Raw genomic sequence first — 26,807 nt, 5'->3', positions numbered from 1 at the left:
TATACATTCAAATGTATAAATGAAGCTTGCACCTCCCAACCCCTTTCCCTACCTTCCCTCTCCCATCCTGTTTTGTCCAGAGGATGACAGGAAGGTGGTGGGAGGTTTCTTCTAAAAACAAATTTCACCAATAAACTGTTTTTTAAAAAATTGCACAGATAACTTTGTAAACAGACAATGAAAACTGATCCTCACTTCCAATTTTACAGTATAAGTGTTAAGACAATGTCTCAAGTGATTCCTTTTTCAAAAATTTATTTTATTTTTTTTACATCTTTATTGGAGTATAATTGCTTTATACAGATTCCTTCTTAAAATCATGTATTTCCATTAAGAAAATAATAAATCTTCTTTTAAAGTTTATTCTCCTGAGATCGATCTCTCCATCCAAATATTAACTACTGGCATTCAGAGTCTAAATTACACCTGGTAATGCTTTTCTTTCATACATTTCAGTCTTTATATTATGCCCAGGTGGTTATATTATTCACCTAAAAGCTAAATCTGGTTTAATATTTTTTTCCATAGAAGCTGCTCAAATATTTTTGGGCAAAACCAGATGGAACATGAATCTCATCCTGCCATCCGTTAAGAGTATAAACCAAAGAGCTATAGGAAAGTACAAAAACAACTGAGGGCATGCTCGAATTCTGAAGAATTGACTGAACAACAAAGATCTCCTTGATTCACAAGGTTCTACTCTGCAGTCACAAACCTTACTCCTAAAGTGACACCAAGCAGGTGTGTTTTTAAAATACATCTCGCTGATGACTATTCTATTTCATAAATATTTATCTGCCTATTTACTTCTCTCCTGCTTCATTACAAGAAGATACACAAGACAAGGCCAGTTGTTTTCTCAGACTTCTAGAGAAGGCAGATGAGATGACAGGTTATTCTCTATAGTCTGCCCACATTCAGGTACTTTTGAGTCTACTGGACTGATGTGCTAACTTCTGAATATATTGCTGTAATAATTATGGAGCAGGTGATAAAAAACAAAGATCACAAAAAAACATTTATATAGAATCACAGAATGTTAGAGATGGAAGGGGACTTACAGCCACCTAGGCCAAGTGTAAATGTCACTGGGTTAATTTGTGTTAACTATAGCTCCATTTTTAAAAATAACTGGCCTACAACCAGTTTCTATGTCAGCAGACTCCTAATAGGTAACAGTTACCACTAATCCAAGTTTTCCTTCTAGAGAAAACTTACCAGGGATTATTTCCTCAACTTCAATAATTAGCAATTTTTTTTGTTTTGCTTTGTTTTTTAATTTATCTTTATTGGAGTATAGTTGCTTTACAATGTTAGTTTCTGCTGTACAGCAAAGTCAATCAGCTATAAGTATACATATATCCCCTCCTTTTTGGATTTCCTTCCCATTTAGGTCACCACACAGCGCTGAGTAGAGTTCCCTGTGCTATACAGTAGGTTCTCATTAAAATAACTAGCAATTTTTAACAGCATAAAAAATCTCAAACACATCAAGACATGAATTATTCAACAAGTTAAAACTCTAGGGACTTCCCTGGTGGCGCAGTGGTCAAGAATCCGCCTGCCAATGCAGGGGACACGGGTTTGAGCCCTGGTCTGGTAAGATCCCACATGCCGTGGAGCAACTAAGCCCGTGCACCACAGCTACTGAGCCTGCGCTCTAGAGCCCGCGAGCCACAACTACTGAGCCCGCACACCTAGAGCCTGTGCTCCACAACAAGAGAAGCCACTGCAATGAGAAGCCCGCGCACCACAACAAAGAGTAGCCCCCGCTCGCCACAACTAGAGAAAGCCCGAGCGCAGTAACGAAGACCCAACGCAGCCAAAAAAATAAAAAGAAACAAACTCTAGATCACAAATTTGCTATTCCCTGGATCACAGATGCATCCTTCTACCCTTTTGTCTTTCAGCTAAAAAATGGTCCAGTTTCCTCACAGTCCAGCTTGTTACTGTGTACAGACATTTTCATGGGCTGCTTCCTGTTCACAAACAAGTTTCTCAGCAATGACTCAATCTAAGAAATGTGATCCAGCCAGTTTACTGGAACTCTCACCCATTACGCTTGTCTGTACACTGTAAAGCATGATGCAAAGATAAAAGCAAAACTGGAAAGTGAATAGAATAGGAACTTGGACTATTTATTTTCTCAAGAGGCACATATGTGTTTGGCCAAAAAGAAATCATAAAGGACAGTTAATTTCCAAAATAGCAGGTGATGCCACTGCTACGAAAAGTGGATGGATCCAACTTTCCCACGGGAAGGTTCATACCTGGATGCCCGCAGAGTTAATTTCTGGTTGTTTGCATTTAAGCAGGATGCTGCTGCTGGGCCTCAATCAAAGGGCTTATGCAAGGGTCAGTCACTATGTCAAGAGAATGGCTTGGTTAGATAAGCAAACTTCAGGACATATTTTTTCTCATCTCTTCCCCGTTTTTGAACAAGCCATGAATGTATTCAGTCCCGGATGTTGTCCTCCACACATGAAAGGAACTTTGTGACTAGGTCTTCCATCACTATTAGAATGAGTCTACAGGAAAACATACACACCCATCTTACCAATATAACCTTCAGGAGCATTGGCTCTAACTCCCTAACTCACTTTACCTAACATACACTGAAATTAACCTAGCGTGGATTAACCAGGTCGTCAGATATCTACCTTGGCTCAAACAGCCCTGTTTGCTCGCCCTCCTGCCCCCTCCTCCTAAAGGGCAGCCCCCATGAGGGAGGGCAGTACCCCAGCACACTGGAACTACTGGGGCTGTTTACTGCTACTTCTGAACTTCCTCAGTGATCCTTCACCCTCTGTGGATCCTGCATTTGTAAACAGAAATTATTTATTTCAATCTTAAAGCTCCTTTTCAGATTTAACTGCCTAAAATTAAGCTTTAAAAGCTAAGAACTGGGACAGTCACCCAGGCTTGCTGTTTCTTGCCGCTAGCCGAAGACCTGTGTGCCTGTGCTGGTGGTGGCAGTGATGAATTTTAGATACATATGTATTATATATTGTAATATAGAAAGACTCTAAAACACTTAAGATTTTTTTCTTTTTCTTTTTTGTGCATCCTGTTAAAATACTTTCCAAAGGGGGGGGTCTTTAATTTCTTTTTTAGTGTGAACTTTTTTGAGTATGAAATATTTCATACTAATAGCTAAAAGATCACTTCAGAATGGTGATAGTTATAATAAAGGTGGTGGTCAAGATTAACAAGATTTACTGTCCATACTACCCTAAATGGATCATTAATCCAGCAACCCATCTACTACATACATATAGCTCGCCATTCAGGTGCCAGGAACTGCACTAGGTGCTGGGGACACAGAGATAAACAGAGGACAGTCTCTGATCTCAGTTTAGAGACTCAAGGAGAAACATGTAGGAGCCAAGGCAGCACAGAGGAAGTGTCACTAAACTGCACAGAAAGACCTCACAGGAGTGACAACTGACTTAAGTACGCCGGTCACAACTGCATGAACATCCCACCCGCTTAAACAAAGGGTAAGCCGGGTTTTTCCAAACGTCTAGTCCACATGACTATCTGAAAGCAAAGGAGGTTCTGGAGTGGAGAACACAAACGACCCAACTCCACTCACTCTGCTTTCTTGGTCTCCCCTCTTGGTGGCAGCAATCCCCCCACGACTCCCCGTTTCCCCCCAGAGGCTCAGATCCTCCAGCACGAGGAAAATTCTCAGAGACTTCCTCCTCGCATGTGGACTTTTCGGTCAGTATGACTCATCTCAGCTGAGATGGGAATTACTGCTAACGCCATACTGTCACAGAATGCTGCGACTGGAGGGGCCCAGAGGATGCACAGCCCCTTCCATTTTTCAAATAGGGAAACAGGTCTAGAGGATGAAATGACTTGCCCCAAGGTCAGAGGTCAAGGATTCCAAAACTACTATGGTCTACTTTTCTAATTTTACAAATCCTGCCAAGTTATTTGGCAGAGGGGGAAAAAGATACATTTTTGCTTCACTGTTTCAATTTGCACCTCTGGCTCCAGCTTGCCAGTCTGCAGGTGCCTCGCAGCTTCTATCTGAGCTGACATTTGCAGAGCACTTAGTGCATGGATTGCAGGGGTGTTCGCTGCAGAGCAAGGGGGAGGTGGCTTATCTTCATCTACGAATGAGCACAATTAGGCTTTGGGCCTAGAGCATCCCTGCCCCAAATTGCATGCTTGGCACGTGGCAGAGCCAGGACCCCAACCAAGAACTGATTCCGAGCCTGTGGGCTCTTCCCGCCACTACAGGACAAAGGCTGCAAACTGCTTTAGCCCCAGGTGGGACGCTAAGGCTTGGAAGCTGGCTCTGCTGAAGCTCAGACCCACCCGTCTTGATGACTCAGGGCAAACCCAGTCAACCGCACACACAGAGCTTAGCATTTAAATCTTCCCATAAAGCCAATATTTACCCCGTACTTTGTATATCTTATGTTAACTGGTCTGACTAAACTGCAAACTCCTTCAAGGCATGACAATGTCTTTTTTTTTTTTTTTTATTGTTTCTGGCTGCGTTGGGTCTTTGTTGCTGTGCGCGGGCTTTCTCTAGATGCGGTGAGCGGGGGCTACTCTTCATTCATTGTGGTGCGCGGGCTTCTCATTGCGGTGGCTTCTCTTGTTGCAGAGCACGGGCTCTAGGCGCGCGGGCTTCAGTAGTTGTGGCACGTGGGCTCAGAATTTGTGGCTCGTGGACTCTAGAGCGCAGGCTCAGTAGTTGTGGCGCACAGGCTTAGTCGCTCCGTGGCATGTGGGATCTTCCCGGCCCAGGGCTCAAACCCGTGTCCCCCTTCACTGGCAGGCAGATTCTCAGCCACTGCACCACCAGGGTAGCCCGACAATGTCTTTTCTTAATAGATGGTAGATGTACATAGTATAAAACTTAAAAGTTGCAAAAGTAATCTCCCAGTTATCCTTCCCCAAGGCAACCACAGGCATCAGTTTTCTGTGTTCTTAGGAAGATATTCTATTAAATACACACCCGTAGGCACACGTACAAGTAGCATATAATCATAATGTTCCACACTTATTTCTCCCTATTTATTTTAGAGATGGTTCTATATCAGGGCCTAGAATTGTTCCATTATTTTTAATGGCTGAGTAGTAGTTCATTATGAGGATGTACTATATTATTTAATAATATAATTACTTAATCAGTCCCTCATTGGGCTTTTAAGTTATTCCTAATCTTTTGCTGTTACAAATGATGCTATAATGGCTACCTTTGTACATAAATCATTTCACGAATGTGTGTAGACTATCTGTGGGATAGATACTTAGAAGTGGAATTGCTGGTCAAAGAGTATATGCATTTTTATTTATGATACATATTGCCAAACAGCTCTCCACAGAGGCTGTACCTTTTACACCCCACCAGCAATGAGAAATGCTCATTTCCCCACTCTTTTCCCCACTCATGTGTCCTTCACACCTTGCGGCATATTGGCACGTGGTACCCACTCAATAAATACATTGTAATTGTTGATACAAGGTCTCCTATATTAATTCCATAATCATTTCAAAATCAGCCCCCCCACTATTTTTAAAGATAATAAAATTAAGACTAAAGAAGAGAATATACTGTACATAGAATCAGTTGTCCGGCAAACAGCATTTCTTTAATCACCAGCCTATGTCCAGCCAAGGTAACCTTGGTTGGTGCCTTTGGAGCTGGTAAAACATCTGCAGGGGCAAGAAATGTAAAGGCCATGGTGCACACAGATAGACAGAGGCTAGGCAAAGTCTCAACAGGTGAAACAGGCAAAATCAGCAACCTCAGCCCTTCTAACAGACAAGGTAAACTCCAAAGAAAAACCAATTCCAATTAAAAATGGAACTACCAAAAAATAAAAATAAAAAAAAATTTAAAAAAACAAACAAAAAAAGGAACTACCATATGATCCAGCAAATCCACACCTGGGCATATATCTGAAGAAAACAAAATAACTTGAATTTGAAATAATTTAAAAAGATATATGCACCCCAATGTTCACTGCAGCGTTGTTTACAATAGCCAAGATATGGAAGCAACCAAAGTGTCCATCAAGAGATGAATGTTTAAAGAAGATGTGGTGTTTATATACAATGGAGTATTAGCCACAAAGAATGCAATTTTGCCATTTGCAACAGCATGGATGGACCTGGAGGTATTAATGCTTGCTGAAATAAGTCCAATAGACAAAGACAAATACTGTTATGTTTTCATTTTATATATGGAATATAAAAAATAAAACAAATGAATTAACAAAACAGAAACAGACTCACAGATACAGAGAACTAGTGGTTACCAGTGAAGAGAGGCCTGGGGGAGAAGAGAATTAAGAAGTAACAAACTACTAGGTATAAAATAAATAAGATACAAAGATGCAATCAATGTACAGCACAAGGAATATAACCAATATTTTATAACTTTAAGTGGAGTATAATCTATAAAAGAAAAAGCAAGTTCAGCCAGGCTGACCCATCTACCAGCTCTTTAAAGAGCAGGAAAAGGCATCCTGTCTAGGGATGTGTCTCTCAGAAACATATGTCTGGTGGCCATTAAATTACATCGAACACACAATTGACTAAGGAGAGCTGACAGTGATCTTGCAGACCACAGACCAAACCCCAGGTTTACAAATGAGGATCCCAGGGCCCAGAGATGCTAAATGGGTAAATGGCCCTAGGTCTCATTTGACTGAGCAGAACCCAGGGTGGGTCATCTGGTCAACTAACACAAATTAGATTTCAAACTAGACTTTCCTATTTCATGCACACATGCATGCATTCATTCATTCATTTATTTGGCTGTGCCGGGTCTTAGTTGCGGCACTCAGGATCTTCATTGTGACACACGGGATCTTCGTTGCAGTATGCGAACCCCTAGTTATGGCATGTGGACTCTTAGTTACAGCATGCATGCAGGCTAGTTCCCCGACCAGGGGTCGAACCCAGGCCCCCTACACTGGGAGTGCAGAATCTTAACTACTGGACCACCAGGAAAGACCCCTATTGCAATTTCTATTCCTTAAATTCATGAAATACTAGGAATTATTTTGAAAACAGACGTTTACAAAACTGTTGTATGGCATTCGACCCTGCAGCCAAATTAATGGCCTATAAAAACTCTGTTACCTGACCGAAGTTTCTGCAGAGAACTTTCCTTTCCCTACTCCTAATCTCTAAATCCTGGGTGGTCTGTGCCCATGCTCAATACAATAGGGCTAAGAGCCTCCCAGTTCTAACCCTTACTTCAGGCAGATCATCTCCACTACCAAGAGCAAAAGTGGCTCTAAATTAAAGTGGACCCCTGAGAACTCCCAAATCATGGGGTCAAGGCCTTGGACCCACTAAATGCACATTCCAAATGTGACTGACTCATCCAAGGGCTCACCAAGGCCAAGGGTGACCCCAGAAATAGTTCTACAACTCCTTGGAGAAAGGAAGCCCTCAAGACACCAGTCCTTCCATTTGCAGTGCTTTCGGAGCACAAAATACTTTCACTTGCATGATTGTATCATTTAATCCTCATGCTACTCTGTGTGAAGATTAGTGGGATGAAGAAACAGGTTCAGAAAGGTTAAATATCAAAGGTTGCCCAGCTTGTCAGCTGCATCTGTAGCAGAAGCAGCCCTCTCTAAAGCTGATGGACAGACCCATAAATCAAATCACCATTTAATAACTCGTAATGCCTCCCTTTCCTCCTCTATGCCTCAAAATAGAAATAAAATTCTGGTTTGCTCTAAGGGTGCCCATTGCAGTTGTTGGTGGCTTCTTCCTTTAAGTCAGTTTTGTTAATAAGAAAACAATACCATGCAACAGGCCTAAACTTTTACCGAATGATCTCAGGCAACCTACCTTAACAATAAACACATGAGGTCAAGCTCTCAGTCTTTTTCTCAAGGACAAAAGCTGTGGGTCTGGTTTAAAATCTCTGGCTTTGGGAAAAGAACTCTCTAAATTAAAATATGAAAGCCAGATGTATGGAGTTTTCTGAAGTAAATGATCACACAAAGTGTGGGTATTATTTGTACCTTATTACTATTCCCCATGAAAGTATCATTATACTGCCCAACAAAAATACATGTCAAACATGGAATCAATCACCCTATCTACTGGTAGGCACAGCACAAAAATTCCTTTCTCTCAGTGCCTAAAATAATTTCTTTTTAAAGGCTTTTTCTTCGGTCTGGATCTCGTGGAAGCTCTTTGCAGCCCTGACGCCCACCATGTTTCCAATGCCAAGTAAACCCAGGACCCAAAGCAATAGGCTATAAAGAACATTAAATTCAGTACCCATCTAGAATTAGGGCATGCCATGTTACAGTAACTTTTAACCTCAGTTTCTCCATTTGCTGAAGGACAGGGTTGGGTTAAGTGACTCCTAAGATTCCTTCCTCTAAACACCTCTGATTCTATAAAGTCAAAAATACAAGTCTGAAAACTAATTTTGAACTTTAGAACAAACTAATTTCAGCTACCTATAACAGATGCTCTAAAGCAGTACTTCCCAGTAGAAATCTAATATAAGCCACATGTGTAATTTAAACAATTTTAGTAGCCTTACTTAAAAAAAAAAAAAAAGTGAATTTAATTTAAACAATATATTTATTTCACCCAATGTCAAAAAATTATTCTACCATGTAACCCAAATGTTTAAATTATTAACGAGCTATTAGAAGTGACAAAACACTCAACATACATAACAAATCTCACCTGACAGGATCACATGAAATGCTGTCCCCCAGAATAAAGTTATATTCAACAGAAAAATATCTTATACTGCTTCTGTTTTAAATTTTAAATAGTTCATTAAGATTAAAAATGCGGATCCTCAGTTACACCAGCCCCATTTCAAGTGGTCAAAAGTGACCAATGGCAAGTGACAGTGCAGCTCTGGGGACCTACAGAGTGAGTCCTCCACACTCCTTAGGGGGGAATTCTAATGAACCAAACTCCTCTGTTTCGCAAATTACTTCCTGAAGATATGATGGGAACATTAACCCTTCCAAAGGACACTAGGCAGTATTTATACTGTTAGCAATTACTTGCAAAAAGCTACTTCAATGACCTGAAAGTGACAGTGTGAGTCTTAAGTTACTAAGAGGGCTCATAATGACTACAGGGATCACCTTGATGTTAATGAGCAATGTTATGGTCCAGAGGCCACACAATTACCAGATTACTGCAAAGGTCATATGAAAAATGGGTAGAAATAAGGGGCTTAGGCGCTAGGAAAATACTATCTGTTCCAACTAAGGATATGAATTAACCCTGAGTTTGGAAATTACATTTCAACTGCTTCAAATGTATACATTTGAACATGCACAGTATCCACTGTTGTCACCAACTGCCAGGCAGCAATTTGGAGCTCTTAAAAAGTAATTGATAAGTATATATACCACATTTCATTCTCTTAAAATCAGTATAGAAGGGGCTTCCCTGGTGGCGCGGTGGTTAAGAATCCGCCTGCCAACACAGGGGACATGGGTTTGAGCCCTGGTCCTGGAAGATCCTGCATACGGTGGAGCAACTAAGCCCGTGCGCACAACTACTGAGCCTGCGCTCTAGAGTCCGCGAGCCACAGCTACTGAAGCCTGCGCACCTGGAGCCCGTGCTCCACAACAGGGGAAGCCACCGCAATGAGAGGCCCAGGCACCGCGGCCAGGAGGGGCCCCCGCTCTCTGCAACTGGAGAGGGCCCACGCGCAGCAGTAAGGACCCAACGCAGCCAAAAATAAGTAAATAAATAAACTTATTTAAAAAAAAATCAGTACAGGAATCTTTTACTTTCCTTAAGGTAAATCTTTTCATTAACCCACTAAATAAATATATAAGGACAATGGCTACCTGGTGAGCCTTTACATTAAGATTTGAAAACAAAAGATCACAGTGACAATATTCTAAATCCAGGTAAAGGTAAGTATGACACAATCTAACAATAGTAACAGTAAGTGCATTTATTGTGCGCTTTCTATGTGCTCAAGACTCTTCCAAGCACTTGTATCCATAAGCTCACTTGTACTCACACCAATTGGCAAGGAAGGTGGTATTAAGATCCACACCCTGTTTCTATTACAGAAGAACTCACATAACAGAGGCTCTTACTCAGAATACCCGAGGCCTCTTTAAGGAGGCTGCACAGTGCCATCCTGCCAGGGCTCTGCTGCTGACTAGCTGTACAGAGAGCTCTGGGCTGTAAGGGAAAACCGAGACATCATACCTGTCCTCACAGAACTGTTTTTCATGTGGGAAAAAGGTATGTGAATGCCCCTTAAAAATACAGAAGACAAGCCAGGGGTGAGGTATTAACGCTATTAATAAGTTCAACACCTGTTGCAGATGTCAAAGGAACATGAGAAGCATCTAATTCTGAGGCTTCTGGGTCTAACCACTATACAAAAAATAGAAGGTGAGCTCCTAATGTATTTACATATCAGACATCACATGGCAACACCGAAGGGCAGTAGGTGTAAAAAGTTTTCAGCTGTGTCATCTCCCCCATGGCTCTTATAGAAGGTCTTTCCCTTCACCACTCTGCCTTTCTAAAGAGTTACTTAGGGGTAGTTATTACAAAAGAAATATTTTAGTCTTTAAAGACTAAAAGATGGGCTGGGAAGAGGGCAAGGCCACAGGGGTCAGCTCAGGTCACGGCTGGGTTTAGCCTTCCACTAACACATCCCCCCCCCACCCCCGCCCCAGCTCTTTCTGTTCATACAACTTGCCTGTGGACACTGCCCCATCTCTAGGCCCAGAACCCCAGAGTAAGAAATTCTGCTACCAGTGAAGGAGTGTGTCTGGGATGGGGTTCAAAGAGATGGCTCATCAATCCACATAAGTAGGGGATCCAGCGGACAAGCTGGAGGATCCCACAGAGGAGACAGGGCACACATAAGGCCTTGCCATGGATTGGTTTTCTGTCTCCACAACAATCAGGCCCTGACATGAGACCAAGACAAGCCACAGGAGAATATGAAGCTTATAGCAAAGAGCGAAAAGGGGCATGGATAACCAGGATTCAAGGAGGGATTTTTTTTTTCAAGTGGGCCAAGGAAATCTCAGATGCCACACATTCAAACATTCCTGACAAACAAAATGTATAATTATGATAATATTCATCACAGCCACCAGTTGTTGTGTGTGCTAGATCTTGTGCCCAGTTCTTACTTAATTCTAAGAATGCTGTGACATACCTATCACCCACATCTAATGATGATAAAGTCGAGGCACATCCCACTGTATTATCACTCACTCAAGCTCTCTGGGCCTCGGTTCTCTCCCTATAAATCAGGGATAAGGCTCCTTACCTCATAGCGCGGAGTAAGGAGTACACATGACAAAAATCAGTGTGTGAAAGCACCTGGCACCTGGCCGGCATAGGGAAGAGCCTGAGAGACTGCGGCTGCCTTCCCCGACATTGCTAGATGTCCACATCTGTTAGCTCAGGGCGCACAAGCAAAGCCGTGGGACAGAAAAGAGAGGATATTGTCTGTTTTTTCTTTCTTGGGTGAATTTTGCTAATCACTGAGGCTGGAAGGCAAGGATGAGATGGTTCCAGCTGAATGAAGACGGTGAGAGCAAAAGGATCTTAGGGAAGGTCAGGAAGAGAGAAACTCCCCCTGTGCCACCACAGAGAAGAAAACAATTCATCCTAAAAGCAAACCGGCAACTCTGGCCCGTTCTTCCTCTCCTTTCACCAATGGAGTGAGTACCCTGGTGATGAGTTTCTGTTAAAACCTAGGAACAGCAGGGCCTGCAAGCTTGAGCACAGATGGTTTCACAATGGGGCCAACAGAAGGAGAAAAATCTACTCCCTCCTTGAAAAAGGGAGCTTAAAAAATTTCTTCTTAAATGGCTAACAAAGGTGGTACAGATCAGAGTGACAGCTACAGATCCTCAATACTGCGCTGGTGATGCCAAGGCAACTAAGCCACACCCGTACCGCAGCCAGAGCCCCTCAGCATCTCTGCCCCCACCTGCCCATCTTCTGATGCACGGGCCATAGTAACTTCCTGTCCACATCCAGCTCATGTGTCTTGCCCTTTCCAAAACCTCCCATGATTTCCAAACGCCTTAGATAAACGTGAAACGCCACGCATGGGCACCGAAGGCCCTGTTCAGCATGCCCCACATTAACCTTTTCACTCCAAGTGACCCAATATGCCACCACAGGCCAGATCACGCCTGCACCCTTCCTCCAGCTTCCAAGTGAAGTTGAGCCAAGAGGAATCCTACCAGCTTAAAAAATCTAGATAGACTGCTATGTCCTCCAGGACGTCCTCTCTGAGCACCCCAGTTGGAAGTGACATTTTCTCCTCTGCGCTGTCATATATCACCAAAGAATACAGCTTGTATAAATACCAAGTTCCTAGAGGGCAGTAATGGATTCGTTCTCACATCTGCTGAGCAAGTACTATTAAATAAGCACCAGGCATGGTGCAAGCCACCAGAATTACAAAAATGACAAAAATACAGTCCCTACCCTAGAGGAAGTCATACCTTAAGCAGGGGAGATGGAGATGTAATTTATACTCATTATGATACGAAACATGCCCTATAATCCAGGTGTACAAAGAACAAAGGGACTGATTAATTAGGAGGAGGGGTAATTTGAGAAGCAAATGTCCTTCAAGGAGGATAATATATTTGCTACACTATCTTAGAAGATTAAAACAACTTCATGCCCTAAAAGTTCCCTAGGGTGTGTTAATACCTAATAATACTTGTGGAATGAATAAGTTACATTTAGGCTTAGAACTCAGCATTTTCATTGTGTACCTAAGGTGTCTGGGGGGTTAAAGAATTCTAATTACTTAATAAAGGTATCATGTTTAGTATCAGTTATAGCCCAACTACTAGTCATAGAAAAATTATTTAACTTCATTCAAATTATTCTTTGGGTACTCTACTAAGAACAAAATATTATACCTTAAGAACCATAAATGCACACTCCTTCAGGTTAACAATAAAACTGATCTTTTGAGACAACAAACGTGTTAGTATTTTCAAATACCCATTAAGGAATTTTGTAATCAGGATAATATAACAATCAGTCAATATAAATGCAGATTAACTGTATTTTCATAGAGGACACTAGCTATTTCCCTCAGGCTGATAGTCAGGAAAAGGACAAGAAAGTGGGCAACCTCACTTTCCTCCCTATTCTAGACTTTGTTTCTAAAGCATCAATCTATCACAGAATAGCTCAACCTCTTCAGCTACTCTATAGCTTCCCTTACTATCTGTCCTCAGTACCCAAACTTCTTCAAAAACTACCCGGTAGAAAAGGCAGTCAAGACCCAGAGAGGTATGGCATATGACTTTTAACTTCACCCTGAAATTTTAAAAAATGTTTAGCTTATCTTTTTAGGACTAGTCCCCTCCAGCTATAGGCTGGAGAAATGGTAAATATCAGCAGTAACGATCACCAGGTCAAATAAAACTGCTCTGTGTTAAAGGATCTGGAGGAGACACTCTACCTGAGTAAATGAAGTATACTTGGTCCCTCTGGTTTCTAGAGTTTCATCACGTTCTGTGTTCTCTCTCCCACTACCCCCTTCTGGTTTAGAATAAGAGGTATGAACAGGCTGCCATCTGAGGAGATGGTGGGCTACCCTGCAAAGAACAAGGAATATCCTGAGGTTTCCTGAGAACAAACAGTAATATCCCGGCTTCAAACTGTCTCTGGAAGTCACTGCATCACAGTGGTTCCACTGGGGCTGGGACCACCACCTAGAAGCAATTGGAACGGTGTCGGGACAGGGGAGGGCGGCCCTTTCTGGTTGTCACAGTGAAGCTAAATACCCTGTATGTGGGACAATCCCCCACTCCAAAGAGAAGTCCAGCCCCTTTGCCAGCGGTACCCTCTTTGAGGAACACTGAGGGAGCTCCTTGAGGTAGAGACACTGTCTTAATGAATCTCTGTAAAGGAGCCCCTCATTCTTTAGCATCTAACCAAACACCCACAGTCATCAGACAAGGAAGGAAAGAAAGAAGGGAAGGGAAAGCAGTGATTACGAACTTTCTAAATCCGTGTTCTGCCATCGAGAGTGGCATGGCCTTGGACAAGTTACTTTACCTCTTTGAATAGGTTTCCTCGTCTATAAAAAAGGGGTAACAGCTGCCATCACCATAGCTTTATTGTCAAGATCAAGTAAGAGAGAACATGTCCAGGACCTAGTACAGTACTAGCAGCTGTTCAGTAAATGTTAGTTTTTTCCCTTTTGCTTCCCCCTGAAATTGCCAGTTGCCTGTATCCTGATGTCTTGTAACATCCAAAGGTTGGTTCTCTTTACAATGTTGCAAGCGAGTTGGTAATGCAAGCCAGTTGGTAACGTGAACAAAAATGAAAGAGTAATTGTTCCCTCCGCCTCCATTATCTTTGCCAGCACACACACCGGTCGGGTCGCTGAAGCTTGACGATGGTGCTGTTATCAAGTGAACTTTGGAAACCTGTAGCACAGGGCAATGCTGTGCGCTCCGGAGCCGCAGGTTTCCAAGAGTCTCACAGGGACAGAGGAAAGGGGTGTCATTTTTACCCACATCTCTCCAGGGAGAAAAGGCTTTATTTTTCAGGATCAATAGAAGAGATGTTCCCCCAGCTCTTCTTAAGATGCTTTTCCTCCTTTCTGAACCTCCCCTCAAGTTCAAGACCCAGAGGCCCAAGTCCTTCAGCAACACCAAAAACTTCCGTATATAATCAATCCTGCCCTGGCATCCCAGGGGCACCTCATGGGGGAAGGGGGCACAGAACCTACCAATAGTGGGAATGCTTATCGAATCTGGGAACTCCCCTAATGGAATCTCCATCCGCACTCTTGAGAGGAATTCCTAACATTTCATTATTATTGAATCACTCTGTGGTCACATATGTGCACTCTGTTAACCAGAAGAAATATATAGCATAAAATGTGCCATGCAAGTCAGAATAAAGTAGGCGCTGCGGTCTAAGGGGATTCCCATGCAACTTGCCTCCAAGCAGGTGTGACAAGTGCCCCAAAGGCAAAGCATCATGTCTGGTCTAAGGTTCCTGAAAAGAAGATGGTTTGGAGAAAAGTGCAAGGACTCTGATGGCAGAGAATGCTCCAGTGCCAGCTCTAGCTCTTACCAGCTATGTGACTGCTTTGGTCATTTGCCCATGGCCCCCAGATCCCTTCCCCATCTGTCCCCAGGCTCCCTTGCCATGTGGCTTCCAACTACATTCCACCAAGGGTCTGCGAGAGGGGCAGGGAACACTGGAGAGACGCTGGATGGTAGGAGGCAGAGCCCCTCTCTCAGTGGCCCCAGCTCCTCACTCGGTCCAGCTGCGGGAGGGCCGGTGAGGTCCTGGAATTCCACCTCCTCTCTCTGCCCCTCCAGCTCTAGGGCTGGCAAGTGGTTTCCAGAGGCTGCTAATCTCTGGGTTGTCTGGTTTCTCGGCTCTCCCATCACCTATATAATTAATTTCCTATATAAAATCCTTCTGCTTGAAATACCTCATGTGCTTTCCAGTTCCTAAACCGAACTCTGCACTGCTTCTTAACCTCTCCAAAGAGTTTTCTCAGTAATAACAAAACCTACCTTAACAGGGTTGTTAAAAGAACTAAAGATAATGAGTGTATACACAGCACAAGTAAATACTCCCCAAAATGCTTTTCCTTTTCTCACATGAAGGACCTAAGTACAAGCTGCATGTTGAGGAGCAAATCGAAGTGTTACAGAAGAGACCAAAAAGCTATATCCCTCCTGGGTTCATTAAAAGGAATCCTTTAAACTAGTTTTCCTTTTCCTCCCAACCTCTCCCCCTTTACTTCTAGAACCCTTTTTCCAAGTGGAAGGTTACGGGGAATCTCCCCACTCTCAGTCCACTGCCCCAAGGATTCTCCCAAACGTGCAGCCTGGTAAAGAAGTTTCTAGCAGAGGGTGAACCTCTGTCTCTGAAGAAGAAAGAACCTGAACCCACAGTTTGGTTCTCATTCTTGGCCTCATCTCAGCTTGGGAAGCAGCAGAGAAAGAACATACGAGCTGGGGGTAGCACTAAGCACACCGGCCCCGCTCCTGTCCTCTGGGGTTGGTTTCTCAATGTACATTTTAAACATGTTTCATTGAGAAGTACCAAGAACAAAAATAACTTCTTCAAAAACTGGCAATTTTTTCTGTTACAAGAAAAAAAAATGATAGTTTTTATTTTTGGTGGTTTGCATTACCAGGATTGTAATGATTAAAAGAATTTTATTTTTTTGGCTAGGTCAAAAAAATTCATGGTTCTTCAACACGCTCTAGCCACAGCAGCAAGACTCCCTGGCTCCAGGACTGTAAAACCCACCAGCAAAAAGCACAGGTTCTTAATAAGCCAACCCTCAGGCACCTGGAGAAGCGGTGCACGCCCACCTTGGGTCACACCCCTGTTCCGATTCTGTTCACAGAAGGCCTCAGAACCTGATCAATCATTGCTCCCTGTATTCTAATCCCTTAGAATTGCCGCGGGGATAGGCTGGGTTCTGCATCCATGTAATCCATACAATTCTGTGCTGAAGCAGAGCACACACAAGACTGTCAAGTCTGGAGTAAAGCAAATTTCTATACCGTTTAGCAGCAGGCCCCTTACATACAGTTAATACTGTCCCTGCCTCCCAAACAGAATTGGGGGTGGACACTAACCCACCCCAAAATCGGCTACATCCAGGAAAGGGAAAGGGCATTTAATGCGAAGAATGATTCACTGAAATACAAGTATGCACTGCAAATACCGTTAACACCAAAATCCTTCTGTTTTAAGGTACTTTAAACATGTAGGTACATCATTCAGCACAAAACAAGTGAAAGAACAGGACTGTTTTTTAAATCTTAAAACAATAATAGGAGGGACAGGTTAAAAGAACTTCAAACTACTGATGACTAGAATTAGAAAAGCAGGCAGCTTCCCGAGGGCAGACTAAATGCACCCCCCCATCAGGTGATGGCCGGGGGAAGACTGGACCTGGGCCACACAAAGAGGGGCCTGGCAACACTGGAGAGAGGTCACGGCTGGCTCGGGGCACCCACGCCCTGCTGGCCCTGTTCCCACCCTGTCTGCAAGGCAGGGCTGAGGCAGCTTCAGAAGGCCCTGAACCAAACCCTCGAGTGTGCTGCACGACACACACACACACTCGCAAACAATTCAGAAGTTAGCCCCAGTTTCCAAAGTGTAAACCAGAAACCATCCAGGTAAGTACAAACGATAACTACTGTGGTCAGAATATAAAGTTGACTTTACCAAGCATATACAGAGAATCAAAAAGCTGAGTTGCTAAAAGTGGCCTTGTAGGTGTAAGTTTTTTGTTTTTTAATGGAGGAAGATAGAGGCCCAGGGATGCAGAGCTCAGAGCTTCCTCTAGGAGGCAGTGTTGGGTCCTGGCCTCCAGGCTCTCCAACCTCCCCAGTGCCCTGCATTGGTCCTCACTGCCTTTTCTATGTGATTGCCAAATAATCTACGCTGCAGGTTATCACTCGCCACACTCCTGACCAAACACACTTCTACTAACCCACTTGGGGAAAACCTTTTGATAATAAAATTATCACCCAAATCTCCATGAGGGATTAAAGAGCTCAAATTATACTTATTGAATTTCGAACATTCACCAGGCATCTTAAACACATTTCCCAGATTTAGGTATTAATCTTAAGGCTGTGAAGGTCAGTGATCAAATATAAAAACACTTCCTTTCATGAATTAAGCAACATCCTAACCAGATTTTCTAAATCACTATACAAATATAAATACCTTTCATGGATACCAAGCACTGTGCCAGCTTCTCTAGGGTACTGGTTCTCAAACCTAATTGCACAAAGGAATTCCTTCCAAAGCCTGAAAAGATATTGATGCCTGGGTCCCACCCCCAGAGATTTTAATGTAATGAGGTGATAAGGCCTGGGCATCAGTATTTTAAATACTGATGGTGACTCTAATATACAGTGAATTTTAAGAACCATTACCACAGGGAACAAAAATATACACATAAAGTAGAAACAACCCAAATGTCCATGAACTGATAAGTGGGTAAATAAAATGTGGTGTATCCATATAATGGAGTAGTATTTGGCAATAAGTACAAAGTCCTGATATATGCTACAATATGGTCAAACTGTGTAAACATGTTAAGTGAAAGAAGCCAGTCACAGAGAACCACACATGCTATGATTCCATTTATATGAAATATCCAGGAGACAAATCCACAGAGAGAGAGAATAATGAGTGCTTACCAGGAACTAAGGGAGTTTGGGGGAAATGGGGTGTGACTGCTAATGGATATGGGGTTTCTTTTCCGGGTGATGAAAATGTTCTAAAATTGATTGTGATGATGGTTGTACTACTCTGAATACACTCAGTCACTGAACTGTCCATTTTAAATGAGTGGACTGTATAGTATGCGGATTACATCTCATAAAGCTGTTTAAAGAGGAGAGAAATATAAATTCTATGCCCAGCTCTCAAGGAACTTACAATCTAGCTGTAGAGGAAAAAAACATAGATACATACATAAGACAAGTATCAGAGATTTTAAAAAGCAATTAGAGAACTGCCTAATGCAGAAAATAAAAACTCTAAGTTCAGAAGAAGGCTTCAAAGCCAAAATGATCTGATAGTTTTCTTTTCTTACCCAATCATTCTTCTCTGATTGAAGAAAAGCAATGGAGAGTTTGGATCTCATCAGTATGCTGCCGATATCAAAGGCCCCAAAGTTTCAATTTCCAAGTTTGTGAGAAACAGAATGACTAACTTATAGCATTGCCAGGGAATTTTTTTAATCCTTCAGGATACAGGCTGTTGGGAGTTCCCTGATGGTCTAGTGGTTAGGATTCTGGGCTTTCACTGCCGTGGCCTGGGTTCAATCCCTGGTCAGGGAAGATCCCAGCAAGCCTTGCAGCATGGCCAAGAAAATAAACAACAACTAAAAAAACAGAATACAGGCTGTTGATGGATTACAGTGACTCTCAATTATCAACAGGGTCTTTGAAAGATGAATTTGGTGCTCTAAATACTTCTTACGTCCCGGGTTTGTCTTCACTTCTACCAGAGTTTGGGCCAAATAAACTTACATGCTCACACACAGAGGAAGATTTTCATATATAAGGCTCTGTGATACACAGGTGTTACAGGACATACGCCATAAAAACGATAGGTTCAAGTGCTTCCTATCCTCGGTGTTCCTAAAATTCTTCGTACCAATAGTTAAAAAGTGTTTACTGTGGAAGGGGCTAACCCAGAGAAAATTCCTACTTTAGGCAAGATAGGATTTTGTTTAGCAATCTTGTTTTGTCTTGGCGGGGAAAGTTAGTGTAAGAACACCATTTGTATTTTTCTAATACTTTTTGGGAACGTTATACATTTGAACATATGTTTTGCTTTCATTTCCAGAAAACATACCATTATCAATGAAAGAAGGCTTGGCCTGTATCTTAGAACCTCTTTAATAAATGTTTGTTAGAGCATATTTAAAAGCAGGTGGTAATTACATTTTAAAAACTCCTATAAATCTTACTATCAAAATATAAACTCTGTTCTCCATTTTACAGTAAACTTAAACATATAGCCATTGGTGAAGGAAGCAGGTTGAATTTAGTAAATTTAGTATTTAGTATTTAGTAAATACTAAATCTGTAAATCTGTCCTGCTATACCCTGGTGTGCAACAAGAGATTCCAGCAAACTTTCAGAAGCGGCTTGACCACTGTTAAATACCCTGGGATTAGTCAGACCAACTTTTAGGCAAATCATCCACTGAAACCTAAAAAATCCTGCAGCATCCTTAACTCAGACAAATAAGACAATAATTCTGAAAACAATTTGTTTAATAATAAGGACTAAGAAATAAAGTATTTAATTTTGAAATGTACTGTTCTCAAAACCCCAAGAAAGCTTCAATTAGACAGACCTGAGCCCTTGTGCTTGCTTCAAATCAGAAATGCCAGAACAGGAGATTAGTGTTTAATTTGAGCCAACAGGTTTCTACTAGCTGTTTTCAACTCAAATTCTCCCCATTTTTCCCACTTTCCTTCAACCAGGTTTAACCCTGTCTGTCCCACTCTTTACCATATACATAAACATCTTCACTACCAAACTTATTTTTGAACACTATTTCAAAATAAAAAGAGCCAATGTCACTGTTTGCAGATGACATGATACTATACATAAAGAATCCTAAAGAGGCTACCAGAAAACTACTAGAGCTAATCAATGAATTTGGTAGAGGAGCAGGATACAAAATTAATGCACAGAAATCTCTTGCATTCCTATACACTTATGATGAAAAATCTGAAAGAGAAATTAAGGAAACACTCCCACTTACCATTGCAACACAAAGAATAAAATACCTAGGAATAAACCTACCTAAGGAGACAAAAGACCTGTATGCAGAAAACTATAAGACACTGATGAAAGAAATTAGAGATGATACAAACAGATGGAGACATATACCATGTTCTTGGATTGGAAGAATCAATATTGTGAAAATGACTATACTACCCAAAGCATTCTACAGATTCAATGCAATCCCTATCAAATTACCAATGGCATTTTTCACAGAACTAGAACAAAAAATTGCACAATTTGTATGGAAACAAAAAAGACCCCAAAAAGCCAAAGCAATCTTGAGAAAGAAAAACGGAGCTGGAGGAATCAGGCTCCCTGACTTCAGACTATACTACAAAGCTACAGTAATCAAGACAGTATGGTACTGGCACAAAAACAGAAATATAGATCAATGGTACAGGATAGAAAGCCCAGAGATAAACCCACGCACATATGGTCACCTTATCTTTGATAAAAGAGGCAAGAATATACAATGGAGAAAAGACAGCCTTTTCAATAAGTGGTGCTGGGAAAACTGGACAGCTACATGTAGAAGAATGAAATTAGAACACTCCCTAACACCATACACAAAAATAAACTCACAGTGGATTAAAGACCTAAATGTAACGCCAGACACTATAAAACTCTCAGAGGAAAACATAGGCAGAACACTCTATGACATAAATCACAGCAAGATCCTTTGTGACCCATCTCCTAGAGAAATGGAAATAAAAACAAAAATAAACAAATGGGACCTAATGAAATTTAAAAGCTTTTGCACAGCAAAGGAAACCATAAAAAAGACAACGCTCAGAATAGGAGAAAACATATGCAAACGAAGCAACTGACAAAGGATTAATCTCCAAAATATACAAGCAGCTCATGCAGCTCAATATCAAAAAAACAACAACCCAATCCAAAAATGGGCAGAAGACGTAAATAGACATTTCTCCAAAGAAGATATACAGATTGCCAACAAACACATGAAAAGATGCTCAGCATCACTAATCATTAGAGAAATGCAAATCAAAACTACAATGAGGTATCACCTCACACCAGTCAGAATGGCCATCATCAAAAAATCTACATACAATAAATGCTGGAAAGGGTGTGGAGAAAAGGGAACCCTCTTGCACTGTTGGTGGGAATGTAAACTGATACAGCCACTATGGAGAACAGTATGGCGGTTCCTTAGAAACCTAAAAATAGAACTACCATATGACCCAGCAATCCCACTACTGGGCATATACCCTGAGAAAACCATAATTCAAAAAGAGTCATGTACCACAATGTTCATTACAGCACTATTTACAATAGCCAGGACATGGAAGCAATCTAAGTGTCCACTGACAGATGAATGGATAAAGAAGATGTGGCACATATATACAATGGAATACTACTCAGCCATGAAGAGAAACGAAATTGAGTTATTTGTAGTGAGGTGGATGGACCTAGAATCTGTGTTACAGAGTGAAGTAAGTCAGAGAGAGAAAAACAAATACTGTATGCTAACACATATATATGGACTCTAAAAAAAAAAAATGGTTCTAATGAACCTAGGGGCAGGACAGGAAGAAAGATGGAGATGTAGAGAATAGACTTGAGGACACGGGGAGAGGGAATGGTAAGCTGGGACGAAGGGAGAGAGTAGCATTGACATATCTACACTACCAAATGTAAAATAGATAGCTAGTGGGAAGCAGCTGCATAGCACAGGGAGATCAGCTCTGTGCTTTGTGACCACCTAGAGAGGTGGGATAGGGAGGGTGCGCGGGAGACGCAAGAGGGAGGGGATATGGGGATATATGTATACATATAGCTGATTCACTTTGTTATACAGCAGAAACTAACACAACATTGTAAAGCAATTATACTCCAATAAAGATGTTAAAAAAATAAAAAGAGCCAACGGACCAGGAGAATGTACCAACTAACAAGGCAAATAAAGTTAAACAAAGACTCCAGGAACTAAGAGTTTTAATTAAGAAAAAGGGAAAGAGTCCCTGAAAAATGTGAGGCAGAATCTCGGACACTGATGAAATACCAAGAATTTTAAAAACTATTATTATATTAAGAAATAGTCCTGCCTCTCTAAATTAAACCCCACTAGGCCTGTGCAACTTGCTTAAAAGACCTCCATGTGTTAAGTCCAATTGATAGGTTGTATTTACCTTCACTGTATTCAAGGTCCACCTCCCCTCTCACAAACACAAAATATAAAGTTATTATATTTCTTGATAACTAGAAAAGGTGCAGAGATTAACCTTTTAAATCCCTGCCTGTCCTTCTCTGAGTTTTTCTCAATTTATCCACTTTTTAAAGTGTAAGAGTTTCCTCCTGTTTAAAGTTTAACTAGTCCTGGTCCAGTTTGGAAGTGGAGTCATTCTACCTAGGTTTGGAGTCAGACTACCTAGGTTTGAATCCCACCTTTGTCACTCAGTAGTTGGGTCACTTTAACCAGAACTCGGGGCGGCTATACGCCTCTTTCCTCGCCTAGAAACTGGAGATAATAGTATTTCCCATGGGGTTACTGTGAAATTATGCACGTGAAGCAATTATCGTGCTGCCTCGCACACAAGGAAATACTCAATAACTCATCTATGACCATGTTAGTGCCGAACTCTTCCTGAGCCCAAGAGTTTACAGTGACGAGTTAACCACAGATCAAGGAAAAATCAAAGAGGAAACATTATTTACGCAAAATCCCCTTTAAATGTGTTCAGCCAATAGAGAGAAAATTCCCAGAAAAAAAATGTGCTTATAGTCCACAGAGGGTTCTTTTCTTCATGCAGCTCTGTAAGTTATAATTCATTCTGAATAAAAATCAAGAAAGAAAACTAATGTATCTGGCTTTCAATTCTTCCTGGTTATCCTGAAGAAAGTCGGGTTTTGAGGTTTTTTTCCCCCAGCATTGTTTATAAAAACCCAAGTTAACAAGAAAGAAAGAGTCCCAAATGGCCCAAGTTATTTTTAATGCAGAAAGACTTATGTGACTTATGTATTTATCCTCCTACAATCTTTCACAATCTATCAAGAGATTTTTTTCAAATATCTAAAAAGTCAAGTTGTTCTTTGCTCAACATTGATTCAGGAGATGAGAAACCTGTCCTATTTTTCTTTAAAAGTTATCTCATTGGTCTAGTCCAAGATCAACTTCATCCCTCATATACAAAAATACTTTCTCCAAGACACCCTTGAAAAGAGTAATGGATGGTTCCTTCCAGCTACTGGAAATAAAGAATATAAAACTCTCTTTATTGCTATTCATCAACACCTCCTCCACACAGAGGGTGAAAAACTGTATCCCAGTACCACTTCACACCTGGTGTTTCTTTGACAAAAGGTTAGAATCCACTTTTAACTCTTCAAATCTTTCTGGACTACAAAGATTTAATATGAATCATAGTTATAGGCATGAAATTGATTCCAAATTTTATTCCATTTTTTTTATAGTCTTCAAATATGCAAACTGACGTCTGATTACAAAAGGTGGAAAAGCAGTTACCTTAACAAACGTAATTGGAAAATTCACATTTAAAAGAGAAAGCAGTATAGATGGAATCTTAAATCACACAGTAAAGAAAGAAAAAAAATTTTTAATAACACCTAGGCTACATTCCTGAATCTAGGAAAACTAAAGTCTATTAGCATTATATGTCTTTGGGTCATACAGAGTATTAAAGAAATGGCTATAAGGATTAGTCTTGAACAGCAGCTAAATCGGAAAGCACAATTTACTTCTTCATACTAGTGGGAAGGGGGAATCCAATCCTAATCATTACTACGGGAAAGTTCAAGACATACAGCTTTAAAGAAAAAAAAAAAAGGCACAATTAGTACATTGTCAATAACTCAAAACCTTACTTTAGATCTTCAGGATTAGTCTAAAACGTGACGTTCCAGAGCATAAATGTATTTACCGTTCCTAATAAGTTACACATTTCCTTGAACCAAATATTTTTCCAAAGAACCCATTCACACACAAAAATTGGAAATAAAAATATCTACTCCTTTAAAAGTCCCTACAAAGTATATACAGAAACTTGTTTTCACATTTGTGACAATTTACAGAACTTGTTAGCAAAGCCTTATGAAACACAGCTGTCCCACCCTCTGCCCTCGCAAATGAAGCAACAAAATAAGAAATCGAGGCAAATTCTCAAACAGAAAAGGAAAACTATATAAAGCACCCAAGGGAGAATCAATCAATATATGAAAGAACAAAAAGTAGTTAACAGTCTAAAAACAACAGAAATTCTAATCTACACTCGAAACTCTTACCCTTGACAGCACAGAACAGAATATCCTGCCTTACACATTTTGGAATTACAATTCCGAAACGCTAAATCCAAAAACAAAGCCGCCCGGGGGAAAATAACAATTGCGCAACAGATCAACAGCTCCAACTTGTCCCTTGGCCCCGGCGCGGCAAGGTTTGCACGCTATAAAGCAGGAAAGGGCCAACTGAGGGCCGCCGTGACAGCCAACCGACCACTGTCACGGCGGCCGAGGCCACGCTTGCGGCGTGCGCCCCCGGGAGGCACCACGCCGGGATCGAGAGGCCGGGGGCGCAGCCGCCTCTGACCTCAGAGTCCACTGCCCCGCCGCCACTTCCCGGCGTGTTGCACGGGGAAAACTCCCGGTCTCCGAACCCGAACCTTTCCCTCGGCGCGAGGGGGCGCGCGGGGCGGGGTTCGATCGCTGTACGTCGGGGCAGCCTAGCGCGCTGGGCACTTTATGATCTCCTCCCGCCCCCACCCTGGGGACTGGGCATTCTCGCCAAGCTGCCTAAGGGAGATCCCATGGATGGACCGATCGATTACTTTGCCCAGGAGCACCCTCAGACGGCCCAGCGGAGTGAGGGCGCCGCAGCCCGCGCCCGCGGAAGTCATGGGCCGAGGGGCAGCGGCAGAGGAGGGGCTCCGACTCCCAGCCCAAAGGAGACCTCAGTTCCCCCGAGAGCGGCCCCGTGACTAGGCACATTTTTGCCGGTTCCGAGGCGGGGGAGCCGCACAGTCCCGGAAGGGCCGGGCCGCGCCGGCTCAGACCGCCAGCGTCCGCCCCCTCCTGCTCCGCTGCCTCCGGGCCGCTCAAATTCGGGAGGGGGCCCGGCCAGGGCTCCAGCGGCCCGGGGCGTGGTTAAAGACGCCCTTCGCCCCACGCGCGAGGGCGTAGTCCCCCAAACCCAACACAGTCTCCCTCGGGGGCTGCGGGCGCGCTGTCAGTCCCACCACCCGGCCGCGTCCCCACACCCCTCGCAAGCCCTCTGGTCCCAGCTCCCCTCCCCCGGCCCCAGCGCAAGCGCAGCGGCTCTGGTGCGCGCGCGGCCGCAGCAGTCCCGGCTCAGGCCACAGACGGGAAGAGAGGCCAGCTGCGGCTGTCCCTCACGGGCCGCGGCTCCCTCGCGCCCCCGCCCCCGTCCTGGCACCACCTGCTGGGACGGCAGTCCCGGCGGCGGCAGCTCCAAGTCCATCATGCTGAGCTAGGGACGGTGCTCTGAGGCTCCCCGACGGCGGCCCTGTCCCGGCTGCCGAGGCGCGGTGCAGAGAGGGCAGTACTGGCGGCGGCGGCGGCGGCTTCTCTAGGATCCTAGGAACTAGCTTCTCCGCGACTCTGCCCGACTCGCCGGCCGGGCTCTTGCCCGGCTCCGCCTCCCGACCCCCGAGGGCGGGGCAAGAGCCCAGGCCCTTCCTTCCCCCGCCGGCCGCGCGGGCTGAGCTTCCGAAAATCCCCCACCCCCGCTCCGGCTGACGCAAGAAGCTGGCGGTCCTGGGGCGGGAAAGGGCCGCGGGAGGGGGTAGCAGTGGGTGGCCGCGGGCGGGATGCCGGGAGGAGGGTCGTCTTAGGTCCCCGCTCCCCCGCTCTCAATTTACTCTCCCCGCAAATACAGCCAACGCTCTCCGCCCGCGGGATTAAGAGTTGTTTGCCGAAGGTCGCTGGGGTGCGGGTGCTTTGAAAGTTTAAACAGTTGGAACAAACACGCCTGGAGAACCCGTAGAGGCGCTGGTATCGGAGCTGCGCTTCCCTGATTTGGACTTGCAGAACCTTGCCCCGCTTTATCTCACCCCACCGCCCGAGAGTGGCGCCAGTCCCGGGGGCGGAGGCCGGAGGCTGGGACCCAGGCCGAGCGCACCGCGCGCCGCCCTCTGTCCCCGGCTCCCCTCCGGGGCTTGGGCCAGTGGGACTTGCCCGGGGGAAATGAGGACCGCGCGGGGAGTTTGTGCTCGCGGTCACCCTGAACGCCCTCCACTTACTCCCACGCCTTGCACTCTCGTCAGGCTCTAGTCGCCGAGGGCAAATGAAGTCTCTTTTGGTCGGAGAGTGGTCGATGTTGCCCACCCGGAGCGTTCTTTTCCCGCCAGACCGTACACGCCACACCACAGATGGCGTCCTCTAACACCGTTCGATGCTACTACTGTCATAATCCTCATAAGTTTTCTTTTCACGTACTCACGATATAATTTCTAAAATAAAAATCCAAAAGACCAAGTTATAAAACTGTAGTGTGGACCCGTTCTGTGA

The 26,807-nt window shown here is 43.3% G+C and overlaps 1 protein-coding gene across 3 annotated transcripts in view; it reads right to left on the bottom strand.

Annotated features, from left to right (window-relative positions):
- Nucleotides 1–25,937, bottom strand: part of NFE2L2 (NFE2 like bZIP transcription factor 2) — a 35,128-nt gene extending 9,191 nt beyond the window's left edge. The window contains exon 1 of one of the 3 annotated variants that reach the window (XM_068544864.1): nt 25,717–25,937. In XM_068544864.1, coding sequence (XP_068400965.1) covers nt 25,717–25,761 — 45 coding nt within the window. In that variant the 5' untranslated portion in view covers nt 25,762–25,937. Of the gene's footprint in view, nt 1–24,566; nt 24,683–25,108; nt 25,185–25,716 lie in introns of those variants that run through there. The other 2 variants (XM_068544863.1, XM_068544865.1) reach the window with 2 other exon arrangements.
- Nucleotides 25,938–26,807: the final 870 nt, after the last annotated feature.

Source organism: Eschrichtius robustus, chromosome 5, assembly GCF_028021215.1.
Source record: "Eschrichtius robustus isolate mEscRob2 chromosome 5, mEscRob2.pri, whole genome shotgun sequence".
NCBI lineage: Eukaryota > Metazoa > Chordata > Mammalia > Artiodactyla > Eschrichtiidae > Eschrichtius > Eschrichtius robustus.
The sequence above is the reverse complement of the archived record's forward strand: the minus strand, read 5'-3'. Positions and strand labels throughout refer to the sequence as shown.